The sequence below is a fragment of the Peromyscus maniculatus genome, chromosome X (assembly GCF_049852395.1).
Source record: "Peromyscus maniculatus bairdii isolate BWxNUB_F1_BW_parent chromosome X, HU_Pman_BW_mat_3.1, whole genome shotgun sequence".
Lineage (NCBI taxonomy): Eukaryota > Metazoa > Chordata > Mammalia > Rodentia > Cricetidae > Peromyscus > Peromyscus maniculatus.
The window spans coordinates 57,137,043-57,160,363 of NC_134875.1; the positions used below are offsets into that span (position 1 = coordinate 57,137,043).

The following is a 23,321-nucleotide window of genomic DNA, read 5'->3' on the forward strand; positions in this document are numbered from 1 at the left end:
TCAGAAGTATATAACAAACAGATGCTATATGCTCTTGCCATCTTCGGTAGATCCCAAGGCACTGTGCCTTCCCTGCTCTGATGGGCTATATACCCTGAAATCTTCTGAGCCCAATTAAATCCTTCCTCCCTTAAGTTGCTTCTGTCAACTATTCTGGTACAGTGAGAACAAAAGTAAATAATGTAGAAAATTGGTACTGTGAGTGGGGTCACTGCTATGATAAACCTGGCCATGTGATTCACTGCCTTCAGAACTTGTTAGTGAGAAGAATATGGAAGAATTTGGAGCTATGGACTAGAGAAGCCCTAAAATATAGTCAGCAGAATTTAAGGGGCCATTCTGGTGGGAGTTCAGAAAGCCAAAACCCAAATATAACAGTGGAAGTGAAGGCCTGGCACCTGAGGTTTCAGAAGGGAATAAGGACTTTATTGGTAATTGGGCTCCATGTCACTCATCTTACATTCTGGCAAAGAATCTGGGTATATTGTTTTCATGTCCTGAAAATTTGAGTGAGGCTAAATTCAAAGATACTACACCAATTTATTTGGAGGAGGAAATTCTAAGACTGCATAACATTCATAACATTAGGTTTATGGCATGATCACTTTTCTGTACTTTTAGCCAGGTTCACCATGGGAATGGAGAGAAAACAGCAGAGCAGAAAGATGTAAAAATGTACCATTTGGTAAGGAAAGGAACCTGTTTAAAATAGTAGACATATCATGTGTAGACAGTGACTATGATTGTTAAAGAGTTTGGTATCATTAAAAAGCAACCACAAAATTTGCCCTGAAACAGTGAGAGTGGTGCCTGACGGGTAAGACCCAAAGTTCCAAGGTAATAATACAACCTCATTTTGAACACCTTGATCTAAAACTAGAGTGCTTGAACTGGAGAGATGTCTCAGTAGCTAAGATCACATACTGTTCTTGCAAAGGACCTGAGTTCAGTTCCCAGTACTTAGGTTGGGTGGCTCACAGTTGCTGTAACTCCACTTCTAGTTCCAATGCCCTCTTCTGATCTCCATGGGCAACCACATGCACATGCACATGTCTGCACCCCATGCCTCCCTGCATACAAATTAAAAATCAATAAAATAAATAAAAGTAGAATATTTGAAAAGAGAAGATCCCCCACCCCACAATCCCTTGCTCAAACAGGGAAATGTTTTCCCAATCAAGCACTTGGAGGCCACTAGAGCCATTGTGTACCAGGGCCAGGCCACATTTCAAGCTGGAAGCAAAACTTGTTAGTATCATCCATGTGGTGCTAGTTTAACAAGCATACTAAATGCAATAGTTATGTGATTTTGAAGGCTTGACCGGAACTTCGGAGGGAAAAGCCTTTGAGGCTAGATGATGATGTTTAACAGTCATATGCTCTGAAGAGAAGAGAGGCCCTGATAGGCTGGTGCATGCAGCTGTTAAAGTGAGCCCTAAGGCCGCAATAAAGGCACTAGGATAAAGGAGATGCCAGAAGTGTTGAATATTTGCTGAGGGAAGTTGAAATCATTGAGTAGAGTCACCCCAAGAGAGAGAATGTGTATGTTGCAGGAAGCAAGGCTGGAGAGCCAAGGTTACCCAAGCCTGCCTATCACAACCTACATTATGCTATCATGAGCTCTAATGTTGGACATGGAGCTGCAAAGATTGATTGTCCTGGGGTGTTCTGGTCTTGTTTTTCTCTGCTCTTACCTTGCTCTTCTTCCATTCCTTACTTTTGAAATGAGAATGTTTATTCTGTGCCACTGTATATTGGAAGTATGTAACTTGGATCTTTTATTTTCTTTAAATTATTTTTATTTTATGTGTATAGGCGTTTGCCTGCATGTAAATGCACCAGGTGCATGCACTGCCCACAGAGGCCAGAAGAGGGTGTTATATCCACCACCACTGGAGTTACAGATGGTTGTGAGCTGCCATATAGGTGCCAGAAACTGAACCTAGGTCCTCTGCAAAAGCAGCAAGTGTTCTTAAACACTGAGCCATATCTCCAGCCCCTGGATTTTTTTTTTAAAACTAGGTCTTAAGGATAAGAGTTTGCCTGAAACTTTGAATTTTAAAGATTTGGGTCTCCTTATACTGGTGTTGAGAATATTAAGACTCTGGGTATTTTTGAAGTTAGACTAAATACATATGTCATTATGAGATGGCCATGAGCCTATCGAGGCATACTACAGTTTGAATATAAGGCTCCTGTGTTTGAACACTTGGTCCCCAGCTGGTGGTGCTGTTTGGGGAGGTTTCAAAACTCTGAGAAGGTGGAGCTGAGCCGAGGAAGTCCAAGTCCATCACTGGAGGCAGGTCTTGAGGGTTATAGCCTTGACCTGCTTCCAGTTTCATCTCTGCTTCCTGGCCCAAGTTATGCATCATCAAGCTGCAATGCACGCTCGCTGCCATGGATGGAGTCCCCGCTGCCATGGATGGAACTCCCGCTGCCATGGAAGGAGACCCCGCTGCCATGCCTTCCCTCCCACGATCAACTGTACCTCCTCAAACTGTAAGCCAAACTAAAACCTTTCCTCCCTTGAGTGTTTCTATCAGGTATTCTCTCACAGTGAAAAGAAAATTAATATGAATGCTAACCAGTTTCTAATATTTGATCATCAACATTTATGATTTAGAAGAATGATCTGATTCTCTAGCATTGGCAGAAAGTAGAAAGCTTTTAATTATTTAATCCCCATTATTTTGGTAGATAGTTTAAGAACAATCCCAATTCTGCTAGTGTCCTGCAGCTAAGACCAGACAGGGAGATAAGGTATTCTGAGACTTTCCAGCTCGGTGGGTGATTTTGTAGCTGCATTTCAGACAGCTTCCATAAATTCTCCTTGAGTCTAAAGCCCTGTGGTTGGTGATAACAGAGCTACTGTAATGCTTCTATTTATTTAAAAAAAAAAGCTATTTTCCCTCCCAAGAGCCTGTCTTTGTGAAGTCTAACCGAGATCACTAAATCTAACATTTGGAATGTAAATCACTCTTTATAAGGGTGTGGACTTTTAAGATATAAATTTCCAAGAAAAGTCTTCCTACCACCTTGAGAGCTTAACCAAGGGATTGTCTCAAACTATAATCATTTGCTTAAAGAGGAGCTGAGTTCTGTTATTCTTTTTGTGAATCTTATGGACTAAAACAACTACCTCAATTTGCAAATGAATTTAGGATGAGCTGAAATGAAAAAAGAAACATTAATATTGTGCTGAAAGACATGTTAAAAATCGTTGAATAACCTGTGCCAAATGTCCTACTTTATATTAGATAAAAATTATAGGAGGTCATTGTTTGGGATTCTAAGCTTCTGCAGGAAGCCCCGACAGAGCATAACAAATAGTGAAATATTGTTACTCATACTGAAGCAAGTTATCTGACCTTCCACAAATGAGAGGCAATAATGCAATTTCTCAGGCAGGCCAGTTATAGTAGGCATGAAAACAAAATCGTCCCTGTTTCCAATCTTTATACCAAAAAGTAACCTGAAGTAACCTAAAGTTAACCAATCAGTGTGTTTTCTTTTGTTCTCTCTATATATCTTCTGCCAAAGGAACCTTGAAACAACTAATCCGGTTTGTTATTTGTGTATGCTTTTTTCAGCTTCTCTTCGTTTCTCAGTCTTCTGCTCACTTCATTGGAACATGTCTTTCTGTTTCATGAAATGAAATGCTGCTGAGTCAAGCACCACAAAGTCACTTAGGGGTCTTTGAGATAAATTTGTTGTATTTTGCCTTTTGACAGCAGTCTCGTTCAGACTGCCTATGTGCACATATATTAAATAATCAAACATAATTATTTTCTATGCTTTATAGAGTATCCTGTGTTAGTAGCATTTTTACTTCCTGAATATGATGGCTACCAGCAGATCGAAAACAGGGTGAAAAATGTTAGAAGTCAAAAGTCCAGGCAATGTATATAATACCTACTTATCTAGACTTGAAAGCAGCTAGAAGTCTGAATTCACAAACCAAACAAATCCCAGGTAAAACACCCAACTAGAAACCATGCCTGCAGGCAGAAGACATAGAATTGTAAGGTATGTGGAATGGAGTGAACTTGGCACCAAGCAAAGATAGCTATGTCAAGGATATTCAGGGGAGAATAAACACTGAAAAACAAGGAAAAGAGGGTAGTCAGATGTTCAAGGACAGTCAGCATTTCTCCCAGGGCCAAAGTGGATGAGGTAAAGCAAAACAAATACATTGTTTCCTATACTGAAAGAAGAGTATGTACAAAGTTGTGCTGGCCAGAAGATGCATGTGTATTCTGTGACCAATCATAGGGCTGGCCAGGAGCACCAGCAAGAACAGAAGGGAAAGTGGAAATTTCTACCAACAACATAACAGTTTTTCTAGTCTATTAAAACTAATTCCAACTCTCCATTTACTTGTTGGTAACTTTAAGATGAGTAATTTCACCAAGCAACATCTGCCACAAACCTGAAAAGAACTCCAGCTTACTTAATTCTACTTTTAAAACATTGGCATAAGCAGGGGTCTGGTTAAAATATGCTAACTGCATATGGAAAAAAAAAACTGATGCAGCTATTTTTTTCCCGAGTTTTGAGACAGGGTTTCTCTGTGTAGCTGTGGAGCCTGTCCTGTAACTCGCTCTGTTAGACCAGGCTGGCCTCGAACTCACAGAGATTCACCTGCATCTGCCTCACGGGTGCTGGGATTAAAGGTGTGTGCCACCACTGCCCAGCTGATGTAGCTATTTTAAAAAGATAAATTCAAATTTTCACACAGAAAAAAATATTTATTTTATGTAATTTAAAAAATTTAACTAGTACATACAGGTAAGACTATATCATCATATGACCCGTGTGTCTGTTCTGATGATTTTCTGTCTTACACCAGTTATTAAATATTTTCAATGTTATCTTTCTATATATGCAGAAACTATTCACCAAAGATCTAGCTGTGATATCTCTCACTCTTTGCGTTCTAGAAAACTACTTTATTGTGCTTTAAACAAAAAACAATAACACTAAAAAGAAAAAATAAGAGCTAATTCATGTTGCCCATTCCCCCCAGAGTGTAAGCAAATGAGTCTCAAATCTCACGGAGAACTAGAGCCATCCAAGTACTTTAAGAGCTATAGAAATTTCCTTTTAATTGAGTGTGGTAGGTATGGACACAAATATATCTTACACATATTCCAGGTCAGTCTAATATGCACTCAGAATTGAGAATCTGCCAGGAACACAGACGAGAAAACTAGACTATTTGAAGTTGAACTTGAATCTTGGATCTGTCATTTATTCTTCATATAGGCAAAATACTTAAGACTCTCTGTACTTCAGTTTTCTCACCTGACAAAAACCTATGAATGTTAGTAGCAACTGTCTCCTACAGTTTTGTGAGATTGACCCTATGTACCCCATATACACATAAAATGAAGGATGAAGTTTCTTCTGCCCTCTGGTAAGTATTGTCATCCCGGATCTGGTAGCAGCTCCTCATTTAGCATCTGTAATAGAGTGCTGCCAAATTTATGTCCTATTTAATAATATATTATTTACAAAAATAATTTTGAAACATCTTTCTTCTCTCAAAAATGCAGCCTTTGAACATATGAGATCTACTCCCTGAAAACAGGAAGTTTTAGCTAACTGAACTTTAAAATCATTGTTCTAGACAAGGACAACCTACTTAAGCTGAAACCTTTCCTGGTGCCATATAGAATAGCATCTTGGGGCAGGAGGAGGTTCTGGATTTCCAGTGAGCCTCATTCATTCTATTATCTGTCCTCCATCCATGTGCTAATCTGGCATAATTTGTAAAAGGTCAGAATGGGGAGACGGAATTAACAAGATGGTAGTGTTACACTTGGGTGTTGTACAGCTAGATGTGTAAGTGGGAAGCAGCCCTCTTATAGCAAGGAAAAATGATGACAGAAGGTTAAGGAACAAAAAGGCACTTTCAAAAGAAATCTAAAATCTAAAAACTTGTAATGAAATTCTATTTTCTTTAGGAACTTATTTCTTCGCCTATAAAACAGAAATTAAAATGTACACAGGTAAAACATTAAAAGAAATGTTAAAATATACATATATTAAGGGGTATTGTTCCTGGCACTTACATTCTCAAATTCTAAGCACATGATCTTTGCATATTATTATTCCTCCCAGGCACTCAGAAGAATTAAGACTAGAAAACATTGTGGGAAATTTAATGCATTTTGTCTAATCCAATGCCCTATCTCTTGTGCCATAATATGAATAGACATTATATAGATTCTCTGCTTCTGCTTAAAATGGGTAGCCCAGGAATTTGATTGGTTAGCTCTGGTGGTAAGTGATTGACATATTGGCATTTTTGCAAGACCATTTAGGTAATCTCTAAAGATAATGGGGCATTTTCTATAGCTTTCATCTGTAAGCCCTCATCAGACTTGTTCTTGTTGTGTTCACAGCAAAGCAGGTTTTTTGTTTTTTGCCTGTTTTGGGTTGTATTGGGTGTTTTGTTTTGTTTTGAGACAGGGCCTCACTATTTGCTCTAGCTGTCCTGGAACTCACTATGTAGACCAGGCTGGCCTCAAACTCACAGAGATCTGCCTGCCTCTTCCTTCTGAGTGCTGGGATTAAAGGCGTGTACCTCCATGCCAGCTGCAAAGTAGGTTTTGTTTCAGAGGATTTTAAAAAAAAAAAAACACATCATACTGCTTCAAATACCCATGGCCCAGTATCCAAGCCACTTTCACATTTTATTTATTCTGTGTATGAATTTGTGTCTTGATCTGTTTGAACTAATACCATGGCCTGAATAATTAATAAACAAGGAAACGTAATGCCTATAGCCCTAGGAATTCTGAGATGGAGGTGCCAGTAGGTTTGGGGCTTAATGAAGGCTCATCTATCACAGAATCCCCCTTCCAGCTGTCTTCCCATGGCAGAAGGGCAAAAGGGGGGCAAAAAGAAGCTCCATCAAGCCTCTTTTATAAGGATGCTAATGTCATCTGGTTGCTTGCAAGAAGTCCCACTTTTTAATACCAATGAGAAGTCAGTTTTAGCATATGAATTTGGAAGGACACAAAATTTCAGACCAAAGCCAAAGGTGAAGAATTTGTGACATAATTTTTGTCATCATGCTTCCTTTTTATCTTGGTAACATACACCCTTTTATTTCACTAACTTCTCATAACAAATACACAAGCAAGTGATATTACCTTAAAATTGTTCATCACTATCATTAAGTTTCCATTGGTATTTGTAAGAATTGAATAAAGTATGGTGATTGTGCTATGGGTACTGCAGGGGATGCTGCCTGATTCTGTGCCAGGCTCCAAGCTTGTTCCTTGAAAAACATATTCCAGTTATTCCCTGCAACTTTGATGTACGGCATTATCGTTTCTATTCACTAGATGGCAGTCTTGGGTAATACAGTAACTACAGAAAGATTTACACTGCAATCCATGTCCTTGTAATACTATAGTCAATCTTATTGCCTTTAGAATTGCTCATCAACATCAGGTACTGACTATGTAAGTCATCTATACCGTGCATTTGAATGTTTAATATGGAGGACTATTAATAAATAAAGAGGGTGGTGCATGCTGGTAGGACTTGCTGAAGGAGGGGCAGGAGGATGATCACGAGTTTGAGGCCAGCCTGAGCTACACATTTGAGCTGGGCATAGTGGTGTGCACCTTTAACCCCAGCACTCAGGAGACAAAGGCAGGTGGATCTCTGTGAGTTTGAGACCAGCCTGGTGTACTTAAATATTTCCAGGACAGCTAGGGCCACCCTATCTCAAAAACAACATACAAATAAACAAACAAACCAAAAGGTATAAAGTGTTTTTAAGTCATGTGGATTCTGGAAAATAAAAATGGGGCTTGGTTTTGTGTTAAGAAACAGCTGGATAGAAAGGATGAGTTTATCAGCTGAGCTTTTGTGATCATGGTCATCTTGTGAAAGTGGCACACTGGTTGTCTTGTGATCAATGTCTTAATCAACTATAACCTCACTAAACAGGTCTCTTGTACGTGGGGGTCTATTTGGAAATTCAGCTGGTTTACATTTTAAATTCTGGTACTGTGAGGAAGGACTGAAATACAACTCTACGTTATTATTTGAGTGTAGAAAGGGGGCCCCTGGTTGTGAGTATATGGATATATACACACATATGTATGTATAATAGGAGAGAAGATAGTGCCCTTATGCAATAGATATGTGTTGGTTTGATGGAGACTTGGGTTAACTGTCATTGAGTTAACTCTCATATGTTAAACTGGATTCCATCTTGTAGTGAAATGATAACTATTAACTTCAATTCAGGGTGCATTGACTACTTTAACAGGCATCTCCTAAAGGTGGAACCAGTATCAGAGTTACTGAATGAAGATCTCAGCTCTTGCTAGTAATTAACACTGGGTGCGTCTTGATGCCAATATACCTTAGTATTATGAACCAAAGGGTGTTTAGTTAAGACAATTCACCTACACCCTCCATTACCTTCCTGTGCAATTATGGATATTTGAGAAACAAAGTAGAGGAAACCTTGCTGCTATGTGAAGTAAAGGGGACAGGTGATAGGTCAGGTTTATAAAAGGCTGTTAAAGTTCCTCAGTTAGGCCTATCAGAAAAATGTCCTTCTAGTGGTCTCTCAAGCAGTCAAAATACTTGTTTTTTGCTAAATCCCACCTCACCTTTAAGAAAAGTTCTTGTGCAGGTACATGTGCAGGTATGAATAGCAGGGAAGAGAGACTAGCATGTCACATTTTCAAAATTCAGTAGTTACAGGATTAATTACACACTAGAGTTGGTAAAGAAGAAAAGAACATATTCTAACATTTCTAACATTTTTCCTTGTGTTGTCAAACCTCTGGGCTTATTGTTATTTAGTAGAAAATTTCCTGCTGTGTTCCAAAAGTAAAAGATGATGGTACAAAAACCACAGCACGGTGCCAAAATTGCTAGATGGATAAATGAACTCAGGAAACCCATGCTGTTTTACTCAGCCATTGCCTCCACAGTGACTGTTACTGGCCATTTGCTTTGTGTGCTTGGGGTTTTATTTTTCGCACCTTAGTAGACTGCTAATAATAACTGTATGGTGTCAACTGATTGCACTCTTCTTGCTTTTCACTGCTTACTATCCCTTCTGGAGTAGATGCTCTCTAGTGAGCATTAGTACACAATACAAAGATTTTCACTGTTTACTGACCTCCTATTCGTCTCGTCCCATGCCTTCTCCCCCAATACTACCTTGTACCTGATACTCCAGTCATTCCCTCTGCAGTACTCACATCATTTTGGTAAGTCATTTTCCGTTATGTATAAATTTACAACATTTTACTTTTGCTTTGAAACAAAGTAAATGGCTCTTCACCTTATGCCAGTGCTAAGCAAAGCCATCCATAAATCAGGTTAGGTCATTTTCCTTCCGTATTCACCAAGACCAGTACTAATGTGGAAATCTGGAACTCCCTGCACATTCTAGAGCTGCATACACCAATCTTAGAAAAACCACTTTCACCATACCATGAGTTATCATTGGGCCCATTCAAACAGATAATTATGTCGGTTTAAAAGTATTACAGCTGCAGTGGGAAATTTCTGCTCTATACTAATTATTTGATAAATGATCAGATGTTCTGTCTGTACCAAGGCCCAATAATGTGCCAGAGACTCCTTTTTAACTCACATCTAATTTTTCAACTCAGATAGCATGCCCCTGTTCTAGACCATCAAAGATTATGCTGTAAATTTCTTGAAATAGTTATCACAAATTGCATATGGAATCTGTTGCCTCCTCATCTATTCTAATACCATTAAGAGCCATTAGATCACTGTTTCTCAACCTGTGGGTTGTGACCCCTTGGCATCACATATCAGATATCCTGCATTTCAGATGTTTACATTATGATACATAACAGTAGCCAAATTATAGTTATGAAGTAACAATTAAATAATTTTATGGTTGGGGGGTCACAACATGAACTGTATTAAAGGGTCCCAGCATTAAGGTGGAGAACCATTGTATTAGGTCATATGGCCCAAATAGCAGAGTTACTTTCGTTCCAATTTAGACCTGCTACAGGGCCTTTTCCTGATTTTGGTCCTACTAGAAGTTAGTATATTTGCATGTCACTTACTCAGTAAATGCATCAGAGCAACAATTCCAACTTAAGTATTTTACCTTCACAAAAAGAGGTCTAGGTAGCCGGGCGGTGGTGGCACATGCCTTTAATCCCAGCACTCAGGAGGCAGAGCCAGGTGGATCTCTGTGAGTTCGAGGCCAGCCTGGGCTACCAAGTGAGCTCCAGGAAAGGCGCAAAGCTACGCAGAGAAACCCTGTCTCGAAAAACCAAAAAAAAAAAAAAAGAGGTCTAGGTTTACTTAGTGGTGGATAACACAAAGAACATTGTAATATGTACTGTGACTTTCCAAGGTTTTCCAAGTACATTCTGAAAACTATTGGACCCCTCAAAACTTCAGTGACATGAATCTCAGATAGTTGTATTCATCACATGTGCCAATACTTGAGTATAACTATCAATTCTTTCTCACTCGGTACAATTATTGGTGTTATCTGTATAGTGGATTAAATACTGTCCTTCAGAATATCCATATGATCCACATCTTTATACAAAGTGGAAGTGTTAATATATCACTTTGATATATTAACTTTGATCATAAATATATAATAATATATTTTAATCATAAATATAAATAATAATAATATAAATAATCATAAAATATATCACTTTGATCATAATGATCAAAGCCATCAATTATTTGTGTTGTCTAAATAATGTGAATGTAATTTACTCCTGTTTGTTTTTTATGGAAAATAATTTTATTAGATTGATGGCTACATACCATGTATCTGAAGTCATGTTAATCTCTCCTAGCACAGATACCATGTCTAGTATGGAGAAAGTATCTTGTTTTGAATGTTTGGTAATTCTTTCCTTTTTCATAATATCTTGGGATTTTTATAATGGCATAGACTGGCTAACTAAATAGGGAAGTGACTGGCATCATTTCCTATGCATCATCAACTCTTTAAGGATAGCATGAATTTCTGTTGTTCACCACAGAAATTTCTATAGGTGATTTTTGTTGATGTGTAATTTACTGTTTTGGATATAGTAGCATCTTCAGAGTTTTCACTTACAGATATTCCCAGAATCAGAACACCTTTTTCTTCACAGATTAAGGATGTGCTGGTTAGCATTAACTGTCAACTTGATACAACCTAGAATCACCTGAGAAGAGTCTTAATGAGGAATTCTCTAGATCAGGTTTGCCTGTGGGCATGTTGCCAGTAGACTGACTTGATTGTTACTTGATATGGGTAGACACAGTCCACTATGGGCAGCACTATTTCCTAGCATAACTGTATAACACTATAGAAAGTGAGAAAGCAAGGACCCACATATTTATTTTTTTCCCTGCTCTTGATAATGGATGTAATCCTTAATGTTCTTCCTTGACTTCCACACCATAATGGACTATAACCTGGAACCAAAACCAAATAAGTCCTTTATTCCCCAAGTTGCTTTTTGTCAGGGTATTTGTCAGAGCAACAGCAATTGAAGATCACTGCCATACAATCAGATTCTCAGCACAGGTAAGCCTAACTTAAAGGAAAGCATTTCCCTATACTTGGGATTAACCAGTAGAATTTTCTGTACATTTTGTAGTGTTTATAAACACGAGAAGTATTAAGCATGATTTTGGAATATAATTGTATACTAAACATGTTAAGATATTCTTTTTTTGACTCGTCTCTAATCTGACAAGTGTGTGTGTGTGTGTGTGTGGTGTGTGTGTGTGTGTGTGTGTGTGTTGGTAGCAGAAAACAAAAATGAGATTATATAAAAATTTGAGACTAATTAGACATGTATGTAGGAAAAACACCCATACACATAAAATATAATTTTTAATTTTTAGAAAAAGTGGCACCTTTAGAAGGTAATTAAATTAGGAGAAGAATGCCACTAGCTTGGCTTGAAGACACATGCATACATAAAGTGCACGCACACACACACACACACACACACAGAGTTTATTTTGTACACTAATCTATAAAACCATTTTAAAGGCCTGAGGGAGTTCATTATCTTCTGTTCTTCTACTGTGAGGACACAGCATTCATCCTTTAACCCTCATTCACCATTTCTACCAGTGTCTTAATCTAGAAATCTCAGCCTTTAGAATAAGAAGAAAATTCTTGCTTCCTTTCTTTCGAGGCAGGGTATCACAGTTCTAGGATTTCAATCATGAGTCACCACACTCAGTTTATAAATTTGTTTTGTAAATTATTTAGCAGCATAAATACATACACCATTTTCTGCATTTTCATTTGTATATCTTAATATGTCTATTTAACATCCTTTCAATGTTGTTAAACAACTTTAGATATTTCTATCACTTATCACCTTTCAATCATTGGTTGATAAAATTAAGCATTTCTGTTCTATCCAGTAAGATTCACCTTTGATTTTTTTTTTTTTAGTTGTGAGCTATAGCATTAATGGCCGAGACATCTCTCCAGCACTATTTTTTATGTGTATAAGTGTTTTGCTTGCATGTATGTCTGTGCACCAAATATATGCCTGACTCCCACAGAGGCCAAAAGAGAATGTTAGTCCTGGCAGTTCTAGACTGTTGTGAGCCACCATGTGGGTCCTGGGACCTGAACCTTGGTTCTCTGCAAAAGCCGCAGGTATTGTGTAGAAGAGAGCAGCATTAACTGAAGAGAAATAGAATAGGTTATGGAAGAAATGCACTATTATCTAAGTTTCAAGGAGTGTGTGAACTTTATTAGGCACTTGCCTAATATGGGAGGACCTTGGTCATTTCAACAAGTGAAAAAACAGATTATCTGACAACACCATGAAATAACATGGTTTTCACAGGAATCTGTAAGACTGAGTATTGTTGATTCCTTTAGTAAAAGAGAGAAGGACAGTGAAGGATAAGATCAAGGAAATGAGAACATCAGTAATATAAAACCATGTCTCTACACTTCATCCAACCAAACAAGGGAAGCTAGTGATGAATGACAGCAATATGGAAATAGGCTGGAGGGATAGACACTAGAGGAGAATGATCAGTGGGACAGATGCCACAGCTCTGGAAAGACATGACAAGGAAGTAAGCAATGAAAGACTGGAAAGGAGAGCAAACACAAAGGAAACACTGTCCAAGTCTGCTGGGTTTGTCTATTAATAAGGAAATAGATGAGTTTGTCCACTATTACCAGGGAATGACTGCAGCTTCAAGTAGCAACATGAATGTATCTTACAAGCAAAATGTTAAATAAATGAACTAAGTCCTAAAATACTATCCAAAGAAAGTTCCAAATTTTAGTGAGTTTCATAATCAAACCTAAAGAATACTATTTATTCACAATGTGAAGATGGTTGTATTATATAATTATTTACTTCTGCCAAGTAATTTTAAAATTGCAGGCAAACTTTAATAGTATCAAAAAGACTCAGAAATTTTAAAATACAGTATTTTTTTTTAATTTTATGTTCTCTTTGTTTTTTTTTAAACAACCAAATGAGTCCAATTTTAACTGCTCAGACATTCCTGGTTGCGGGACCATCTGCCGGAGCATTGTGGACCTACCAGGGGCCACAGCCTTAAAGATAACTAACCCTTCTTACCCCAGAAGCCTTCAGCTTGTCAATAGCTGCTCAGCTAGGGTTGGGGCTCTTAAAGCCCCCTCCCCAGGGCTGGAATGTAGTCTTGTACAGATCCTGTGAGGGCTCTGAATTCCTGTATGCAATGGCCCTGTCTCATGCAGAAGGCAGTTTTACTTGTCCTCTCCAACCTCTGGCTCTTACAATCCTCCCACGACCTCCTCTTCGATGGCTCCTGAGCCTTGCCAGGACGGGATATGATATAAGTGTCCCATTTGTGGCTGAGCGCTCCACAGACACTTATTTCTGTACTTTTTGACTAGTTTTCAGTTTCTACATTAATATCCAGACACTCACTGCACAAAGAAACTTCTATCATGTCTGAGAGCTGCACTAATCTGTGGGTATAGTGATAGGAATTTAGAGGGCAGTTCGATATTATGTCCACTTAGCAAAAGAGTAGTAGGTTCACCCCTAGGGCCTATGAACTCCCCAGCCATGGGTTCTTGGGCAGATTTACAATACTGGGCATTTGTTTCCTTTTAAAAGAGATTTTTTGATGCATGGACCCTTACAGAGTTGATGAACAGCTGGTAGGATTACCTAACAGAATACAAGCAGTAATTTACTTGAAAGAGTCTAATAAATACCAAGGATGAAACTGTTTCCTTCAAATTTCATTTTTGGGGTCTGGGGAGATGGCTCCGCTGTTTAGAGCACTAACTACTCTTGCAGAGGACTTGGGTTTGGTTCCCAGCACCCACATGGCGGCTCACAAGAGTCTGTTTTAGTTCCAGGGGATCTGATGCCTTTTCCGATCTCCTTGAGCTCCTGAATGAACTGTGGTGCACTTGCATACACAAAGACGCGCATACACACAACACACACACACACACACACACACACACACACACACACACACACCATTAAATATTTTTTAAATGAAAAAATAAGTCTCATTGCTGGAAAACAGCTTGGAGCCTTTCAAATTTAATTAGGTATCGTAAGCATTATTTAAAGCCAAAAATAAATTTTGTGTTAAAAAATGAAAAATTTGCTGGGTGGAGGTGGAACATGCCTTTAATCCCAGCACTCAGGAGGCAGAGCCAGGCGGGTCTCTGTGAGTTCCAGGCCAGCCTGGGCTACAGAGTGAGATCCAGGAGCACCAAAACTACACGGAGAAAACCTGGCTGGAACAAACAAACAAACAAAAAAAAAAAAAGGAAAAAGAAAAAGAAAAAAAGAAAGAAAAAGAAAAAAATATTTTAAATTTAGTTACTTATAAAACTGTTCTAGCTTTTAAACAATGTCTTTAGCGAAATAATTATAAGTAGCACTTACTTCTAAATACTGATTTCTGTATATGTGATCATTTTGGAAAATCTTTAAAATTGAATACTTGGGAGCAACAAACTGAAACATTATAGCTGGGGAATTCTAAAATATAAGTAATGCTTCACTCAGGCAGGGCTAGGCAATTAGATTATTTCCATTAAATACATAAATCACATTCACTTTTCAAACTAAAAGTCTGATTTTGATTAGTAATACCAGGTTTTAAAGGTATGTATTCATGATTATAACAAAATCATACTATTTAGGCATATATTTCCGTGACGATTAGTATGTTTTAAAGGCAAGGAAATAAACATTAAAATATTGGAGTTCTGAGAGTTTGGGGTAAAAGTGATGATAATTAAATTATCAGTAATATTTCAGTTCTTCCACTGAGTACCAGATTTACCGTAATTTAGATGGATAAGCTGTTGTTAAAGGGGCCATGAAGACTCTAGTACCAGATTCTGCTTATTTCAATCCTAAGACTTCTCAAACAGGAGAAAATGTCTTTTAGAGATATTTTGGAGGTGAGATCAAGAAATATGCTGATATATTTTTTTAAAAAACTGGGTGTTAGATTAGCGCTTCAGTCCCCACCGTATAAGGACATTTGTTTTTTTTCCATCCCGCGCTTTTTGCCCTTCGCCCTTGGCCATCTTTTCTTCCTCTTAGGAGGGACGTCCGTGATGCGGAGCCAAGGGGGAAGGGGGAGGCGTCCTGCGGGTGCATGGCTCTCTTATTGGTGGACACCAGGAGCCAGAACGAGGCCCGAGTTGGAAAAGAGGAAGCGAGGGGAGGGGGCGGGGCTACGGAGTGGGCGGGGCTTAAAAAGCCTAACGGAATCCAGACGCCAGTGCAATTGTGCGCGCCAGGCTGCGACGGCGGCGGCGGCGGTGGCGTCGCCGAAAGCTGTAGCTCAGCTGGCGAAGTCTTCCCCTCGGGAAGCTCCCTAATCTGTCGCCTCCGCCGCCGCCTACGCGGCGGCAGCGGCGGCGGCCTTGCTGGTGCCTCCCTCCTCTGCCACCTCCACCCCTGCCTGCTCACTTGCCGGTGCGTGGAGAAGGCGGCGGCAGCTTTGGCGGCTCCACTATGGCGGCGGCGGGGAGGGGGGACAGTAGTTTTAAAGTAGACACCTGCCCTTGCCTCAGAGAAGGTGAGTTCCCGTCCCGGGACGCGAAGGCGGCCTGTTCGCCTTCGCCGCCAGTCTCCAGCCGGCCCGAAACCCGGGCTGGGCGCGGTTCGACACCGCCCCACCCCCCACCTGCTGTGGCGCAGTAAAGGCCAAGCTCGCCCCGCCCCGTCCCGCCCCGCTCCGCTGGGCTTGGTCCCGTCCCACCCCACCCTACCCCACCCCACCCCACCCTCCCTTATTAAGCCCTAGAGTGCCAGAGGGACTGAAGCTGTTCAGGGCGTCCCTAACCTCTCCTTCCCCAAAGGCCCCCAGGCAAAGGAATGGCAGATACTCTTAAGGCAGGAGTTTGAAGGGAAAAAAAAATAAACATAATTTTTGTCTTAGCCAGACGCTTTAGTGTGAAGTAGGACGCAGAGGTGCGATTTGCGACGAGGCAGAGCAGAAGTGCTGTGGATCTCCAGAGCAGGGAAAGGAAAGGGAGAGCAAAGAGGGACTATCATAAATGTAACAGGAACCCCCACCCACCCACCCTGAAGAAATTCTAGGTATTGCAGTGTAGAAAGTCAGTGTAGAAACTTGGCAGTGAGATATTTACAGAGATGGAGTTAGCAATTTGAGTAGGGTAGCATGTGTACTTGAGCATTCAAGTAGAATTTGTTGGATGATAGGGTCATAGGGTCCTCTGGGGCAGTGAGGCCTGTACTGAAGAGAAACAGTGTTTGGCAGAAGCACAGATTTCAGAAATCATTTGGAGAATTTTCTTTGGTATTTGAGGTTATGACCTAGTAAAACAGGGTTTAAGGGCCCATCTTTAACATTTCTTTGGTTTCCAGTAAGTGCTGTTGTACCTGCCAACACTTACTATGCCAAACATGCAAAGCTGTCTCTTGACTGTTTGAATATAAGTGATCTTCACACAGACTATTATAGATCTGTAAACAGCCTACTATTGGACTGTGAAATTTGCCATTGCAGTATGTTTTAAAGCAGTTTTGGAAATGTTCTTAAATGGTTAAGACTGATTCTGCAGAAGCTCTCAGATTTAATAAGTACTGTAAAATATTTGCTGGATTACCTTATCTTACTCATGTACATCCAAAATGAAAGATTGTGAATGTAAAAATAGAGGAAGTAATTTAAGTTCGTTTTTCTTGGATAGAGGACACTCATTAAAATTAACCTCATAAAATAATTTCTTCACATTTATAAATTATATACCCTTGTGTGCAATTCCATAGTATTTCACACCTTCCACTTTGGTGGAATGGCAAAGCAATAAAAAAAATCCCCCATAATATTTGTAATAGGCACATTATATAAGTACCACCTATTAAATACTGGGAATCCACTGTGATATCATGCTTTATTAACAATTCTTACTGAAGACAGCCTTTGCAAGACTAATGTCTTCAATCAGCCATGAATTATTCCATTGTTTGGAAACTCTTGAGCTGTTAAATTTTCAAGGGACTTTGTGATTGTTTTTTCCCTTTTTGTCTGTTTTGTTTGGAGACATGGTCTCATGTACTTCACACTGGCCTCAAACTCACTGTGTAGCAGTGAACCAGCTGATCCTCCAGTTTCCATCTCCTGAATGCTGGGATTGCAGGTTTGTGGCACCATGCCTGGCTTTAACTTGGATAACAAACTTTGTCTATAACCAGCAAATAGGTGAGCATTGGTTTTTGTAGGCATTAAACAGTTTGGCTCTGGTGACCTGTTCATAGTAAGGTTTCGAAACAGTATTTCATAGAAAAATGGCTTTTTGCCTCACTGTATAACTGCTTTGGTTGCAGTGTCTTTGAATATATGCAAATAACAACAGCATTATAAGAGAGAGAATGTCAGGGGCCTGCATGATGGCACAAGCAGGAAAAGAAGCCTTCTGCCAGGCTTCAGGACCTGAGTTCATTTCCAGGAACCCCCATGATGAAAGGAGAGAACAGATTCCTACAAGTTGCCCTCTGACCTACACACACACACACACACACACACACACACACACACACACACACACATATACATTGTGGCACACACATACACAAAATAAATGTGAGAAAAGATAATTTAATAAAAGAGAAACAGTATTTGAAGTCTAGCACAGTAGATACAGATTATGATGCTCACAAATCCACTAGACTTTGTGATCCTGAATTAGTTCCAAATTTCCTTGATTTGGGCTTTCATTTCTGAAATAAGGGACTTGGACAAGACAAACTCTGAGATTAATTTTTGATCTGAAAATATGAAAGATGATTTTGGAGTTTGCATTTATAATTCTTTTGGTGGGATTTCTGTAGCTATATACGAAAACAAAAATTCATAAATCATAAGAAACTTTGACTATAATTACTACTTGGCACTCCCTGAGTAGCAAACTCTGTGTTGAAATACTGTTGAGAAAGTTTACTAGGATATGAAAAAAACAGATGTACTTTTTATCTAAAAATTATCTGTCATTTCATTTTAGTTAAGTATCCTTCATTAACTCTGAAGTCCAAACTAAAAACCCCTTACATTTTCACTTAAAATGGTAAATATTTAATACATTGTAGTATTCAAACACTACTAGGCCTCAGAATCTTGTTTAGATATTTATAAAACACTATTTTTCTAGTTATAGTATACAAAAGACAAGGAAATATTGCTTAATTGTGTGCCAATGTCCTTTTTTTCCAAATCCTAGTTAAGATATAAGTCTGAAATATGTCAGAGTATTGTCAAGATCCCAATTATTACAAGATCACTCCTGATAAGATCATTAAAAGTGGTTTGAAAAAGTATTTGCTGGCCCATTTACAATTGTAGCCAACATTCAAAGGCCTTTTTTCTACCCTAGTAGTGAGCGAATGGCAGTAGACATAAAAATTGTCATACAGGGAATGTTAAAATTTTTCAAAAAATTCTATTGTGGTATTGAACAACAAACTTCAAACAAGCAAAAGAAATGCCAAAAAAATAATATGCAAAAAGACAGACACACAGAGAATACCTGGATAAGGGGAGTCAGGAGGCTTTTTAGGACGCTTCATATTTCATTAAGTGAAGTTTTTCAAAAATATTTATGACAAGATGAATTCTGATCCAGTAATGATGCTACAAGTATTTGTAGTTTTTTTTAACCCTCCTTGCATATTTTTCCCTTTACAAACAAAACAAAAAAAGGTTCTGAGTTTGTATTTTAGATTAGAACCATTGTGGATTTCAATTTAGTTGTTAAATAGTTACTATAGCAATTACCTTCTCATAGCAATTACAAAGGCTTTCCTTTGTCTCCCTAATGTTCAGTAATGCTTTGAGTCATCTGTCACTAAGTCCTCCATCAGAAAACCTAGTTAATCTTTTCTTCATTTACTAAGTAATAACTGAGTAACAGTGTGTGTGTGTGTGTGTGTGTGTGTGTGTGTGTGTGTGTGTGTGTGTGTGTGTAAGTAAACCATACTGGCTAGTGCTAAGAACCAACAGATGAATTAGAAACATCTGTAATGGGCCTGGGCTGATGACTCAGTGGTTTTAAGGATACTGTTTTTCCAGAGAACCCAAGTTCCGTTCCCAGCATCCATGTCAGGAGGCTCACAACTGCCTGGAACTCCAATTCCAGGGGATCTGATGCCTGCTCATACATGCCCATGGCATACATTTACGCACATACACTCAAATTTAAATAATAAAAGTAAATCCCTAAAGAAACAGCTATAAAAACAACTCAGAAATGATCTGTGGACATAGCTCATTTGGTAAGTGTTTGCCTTAAAAGCATAAGGCTCTGAGTTCTGTCCCTTAGAACCCATGTAAAAACATGCATGGTAGCGCACACTTGCAATCCCAGCATTGGAGAGGCAAATGTAAGAGGACCTCTAAGGCTCACTAGCCAGCCAGTCTAGCCTAGTTAGTGACCAAGCCAGGGAAAGATCATGTCTCAAAGGACATGGATGGCAATCTTGAGGAAGACATCACACGCACATGTACTAGTGTGCACACAGATGCGTAATAAAAAAGAAAAGAAGAAACTATGCTCAGTAGTGCTTGATAGGAAAATTCTAACACAAATCAAACAGTGGGAAAAGTGTAGTTTTAAATATAACTGATCAGATTCCTGGACTGTCAGTACTGTTCAGATATTTCTTATAAGTCTGATTCTGTGATACCTTATGTACTATAGGCACACCAAAACATATTGTGGGTCTGATGTTGGTGTTCAACAAAAAATAATTAGTAAAAAGGATTAAATTTCCATTTTCTACATTTGGCAGATTGGAGATGTCTAGACTGAGATAAATGGCCATTTGTTGGTGTCTATCTCCCTGAATTATATCAGTATGTAAAAATAATCACTAGTCACTAGTCTAACAAGGAAGTCTCCTACTATATATTACATATCTGCTAGGATAGAACTTTATTTACTCTCCGTCTGAAACAATCTTGCACATTCATTCACATGTATTAAACTGTTGGCATGAGGAGTATATATTTAGTAGCTATCTGATATAAAGCAGCTGTCATGGGATCAAGGAAATTAAGATTACACAGAGCCTTAGCATTATTTCTGGCTTTATAAGCATGACTCCTGAGCTCCCTAGCCACAAAGGCTTATTATTCCAAAAGTCAAATACTCGTTGTGCATAAAGACAGCACAAATATTAATCATAAACATAGTATTCCCAATTGTTTTAATTCTGTTTTATTTTGTTATTGTTGAGATACCATGGAAAACTGTGATGACCTACGTAAAATTGCAAGAACTTGTCAAACTCATAAGCTAGAAGCTATTTTAATCACCTTAAAACTAAGGATGCAAAATAGCACTATAGCTATGAGCATTTGTCATGCTGACAGGTACATTCTTTATAAAGTTAATATTTCTGAGTACTCTTTAAATAGAGTGTAGCCTTTAGAAAGAGAGTATTAAAAATATTGTGGCAAGTGTAACATTCATCCTCATTCTCTTCTATGTCAGGACTATGCTCTGATGATTTTTTTTCTTATGATAATGATGGTACTAAAGGAATACAAAAGTCAACTCTTGCCCCCAAAATCCTATTTAATGAAGAATGTTTAAGGAAGACTATCTCTAAAGGTCTATTCACAGAAAATATAACACATATGTTCTTTGCAAAAGCAAAATTAATATTTCACAGATTTCTCTGTGAATAATTAGATTTGTGTAGATAGTGCTGCAGTTCTTGGATTTTCTCTATCCTGTCACTATTAAAGTGGAATATATAAGTTCTTTACAATGCTGCATTTCTTTACATCAAGATCATTTAGATTATGAAACTCACAATTCAGGAAAGCATTAAAATTTATATTAAGTAATTGTATAAACATCTGGGTTTCCTAAGGATAAAATTTGATATTTTGCAGAACAGAATCAAATTATCATCTAAGAAATGTGAGAATGATTTTGTGATATATAACCAGTTATATCTAGAATCACCTAATTTGAGTAAGTTTAAATTTATCAGACTAACCGAAGAACATTTCATTACAGTAAACAGACAAAATTCTCATTCCCAGAACTGAAGAAATATGATAACCTTCCATTTCCTTTCTTCAGAAATACTCTGTGGTTTATAATTCCATAAGTGAATTTGGACCAAAACCATTATTCTTTCCTGACTTCTGCTGTGTTAACTTTTTGTTACAAAAATCTAATTCACCCTAAATTTCCTGATTTGTAGTGTGAGGAGAAAGTCTCAAATATAGTCATTTAGATTTCAAATGCAGTTGCATTATTTTTTGATTCAGGAGTTAATGTTATTTTACTCTAACATGACAGTTTAGCTGTTTGCAAAAGGCATGATCCAACAAAAAAGTTAAGTTTCTGTAGAGTGGATTAATTTTATATCATCAAAGCATACATTCTGATGTAAACTGAATGAATAATCAATAAAGGAAATTCTACTAATTCCTAAGTCTAGAATGTTACCAATATTAATATTCATAGCTATAAGTTACCTAAGAGCATCCCTCTGCTATTACTATTGTCTTTTCCTAGACTGTTGCAATTATTTTTTAACCATATCTATGTAAACTTAGAATTACAAATTTAAAATTTTAGCTCTCCCAAATCTTTTATTTCTTCTATGATCCCTAGCTTTTTCTCTTATGAAGTAAAGTCATAGATTGGATTGGTTCTACACTGTAGATGGTTTTACCCCACAGAGAACATTTGGCAGTGTTTCCAGACACATTAGGTTTCCATACTAGGGAATGCTACTGCCAGCTTACTGGTCAGAAGCCAGGGATGCTGCCAACTACTTGCAGTGCATAGGCCCAAAGTGACTGTTGGGTCAAGGTTGAAAAAGACTAGTTGATCTCTTAAAGAGCACCGAATTAAACTAGGGTGATTCTCTACTAGTAAATCAAATTTGCAAAGCTTCTAGATAAGTAAGTATCCTACTTTTATTGAGTATAGAACATTCATTGAACTTTTGGGGGAAAAACATCTTTTATGTTTGTCTGATCCTGGGAATTAGAAATTATACATTATATTTCTGTATTATTAGGGGGAAATAGTTTAGAACAGTTAAATGATTTACTCAAGGTTATAAGTCTTTTTTTTTTTTAGATTTATTTATTTATTATGTATACAGTATTCTGCCTGCATGTATACCTGCAGGCCAGAAGTGGGCACCAGATCTCATTACAGATGGTTGTGAGCCACCATGTGGTTGCTGGGAATTGAACTCAGGACCTCTGGAAGAGCAGCCAGTGCTCTTAGCCACTGAGCCATCTCTCCAGCCCTTGAGCCATCTCTCCAGCCCATAAGTCTTTTTACTAATACAACATTTTTATTTTTTTTCTATTACCTAGCACTACAGATCAAAGGCCCTAACCTCATTCCAAATTATTGTTAAAGTTATATTTTCTCAAATTATATAAACCTTCCATATAAGAAGGAAATAAAATAGAAAAACACCTTTTTTTGAGGTGAAGTCTCACTGTGTTTCTCTGACTGGCCTAGAACTCTCTGTGTAGACCAGGATAGCCTCAAACTCACATCTGCCTCCTACGTGCTGGTATTAAAGGTGTGCACCACCAGACTCGACTAAAACATGTTTTATTAATAGGAAACTAGGGTTGATTAATTCTCCTACTGAAGACTGAAGCCACATTTCAACATAAAAACATTACATTGAATGGATGAACTCTCTTATCTGATACCATTTATAATTTGTCATAAAACTACTCTTTCATTTCAGATAATCTTCCTAAGTGTTATTCAAGGGATGATCACTGACATCATGATACCA

At 38.2% G+C, this 23,321-nt stretch overlaps 1 protein-coding gene across 3 annotated transcripts in view; it reads left to right on the plus strand.

Annotated features, from left to right (window-relative positions):
• Positions 1 to 23,321, plus strand: part of Zmat1 (zinc finger matrin-type 1) — a 57,200-nt gene that overhangs the window by 9,960 nt on the left and 23,919 nt on the right. Inside the window, exon 3 of one of the 3 annotated variants that reach the window (XM_015989744.3) lies at positions 2,221 to 2,499. In XM_015989744.3, coding sequence (XP_015845230.1) covers positions 2,364 to 2,499 — 136 coding nt within the window. In that variant the 5' untranslated portion in view covers positions 2,221 to 2,363. Of the gene's footprint in view, positions 1 to 2,220; positions 2,500 to 15,738; positions 16,087 to 23,321 lie in introns of those variants that run through there. The other 2 variants (XM_006996417.4, XM_015989747.3) reach the window with 2 other exon arrangements.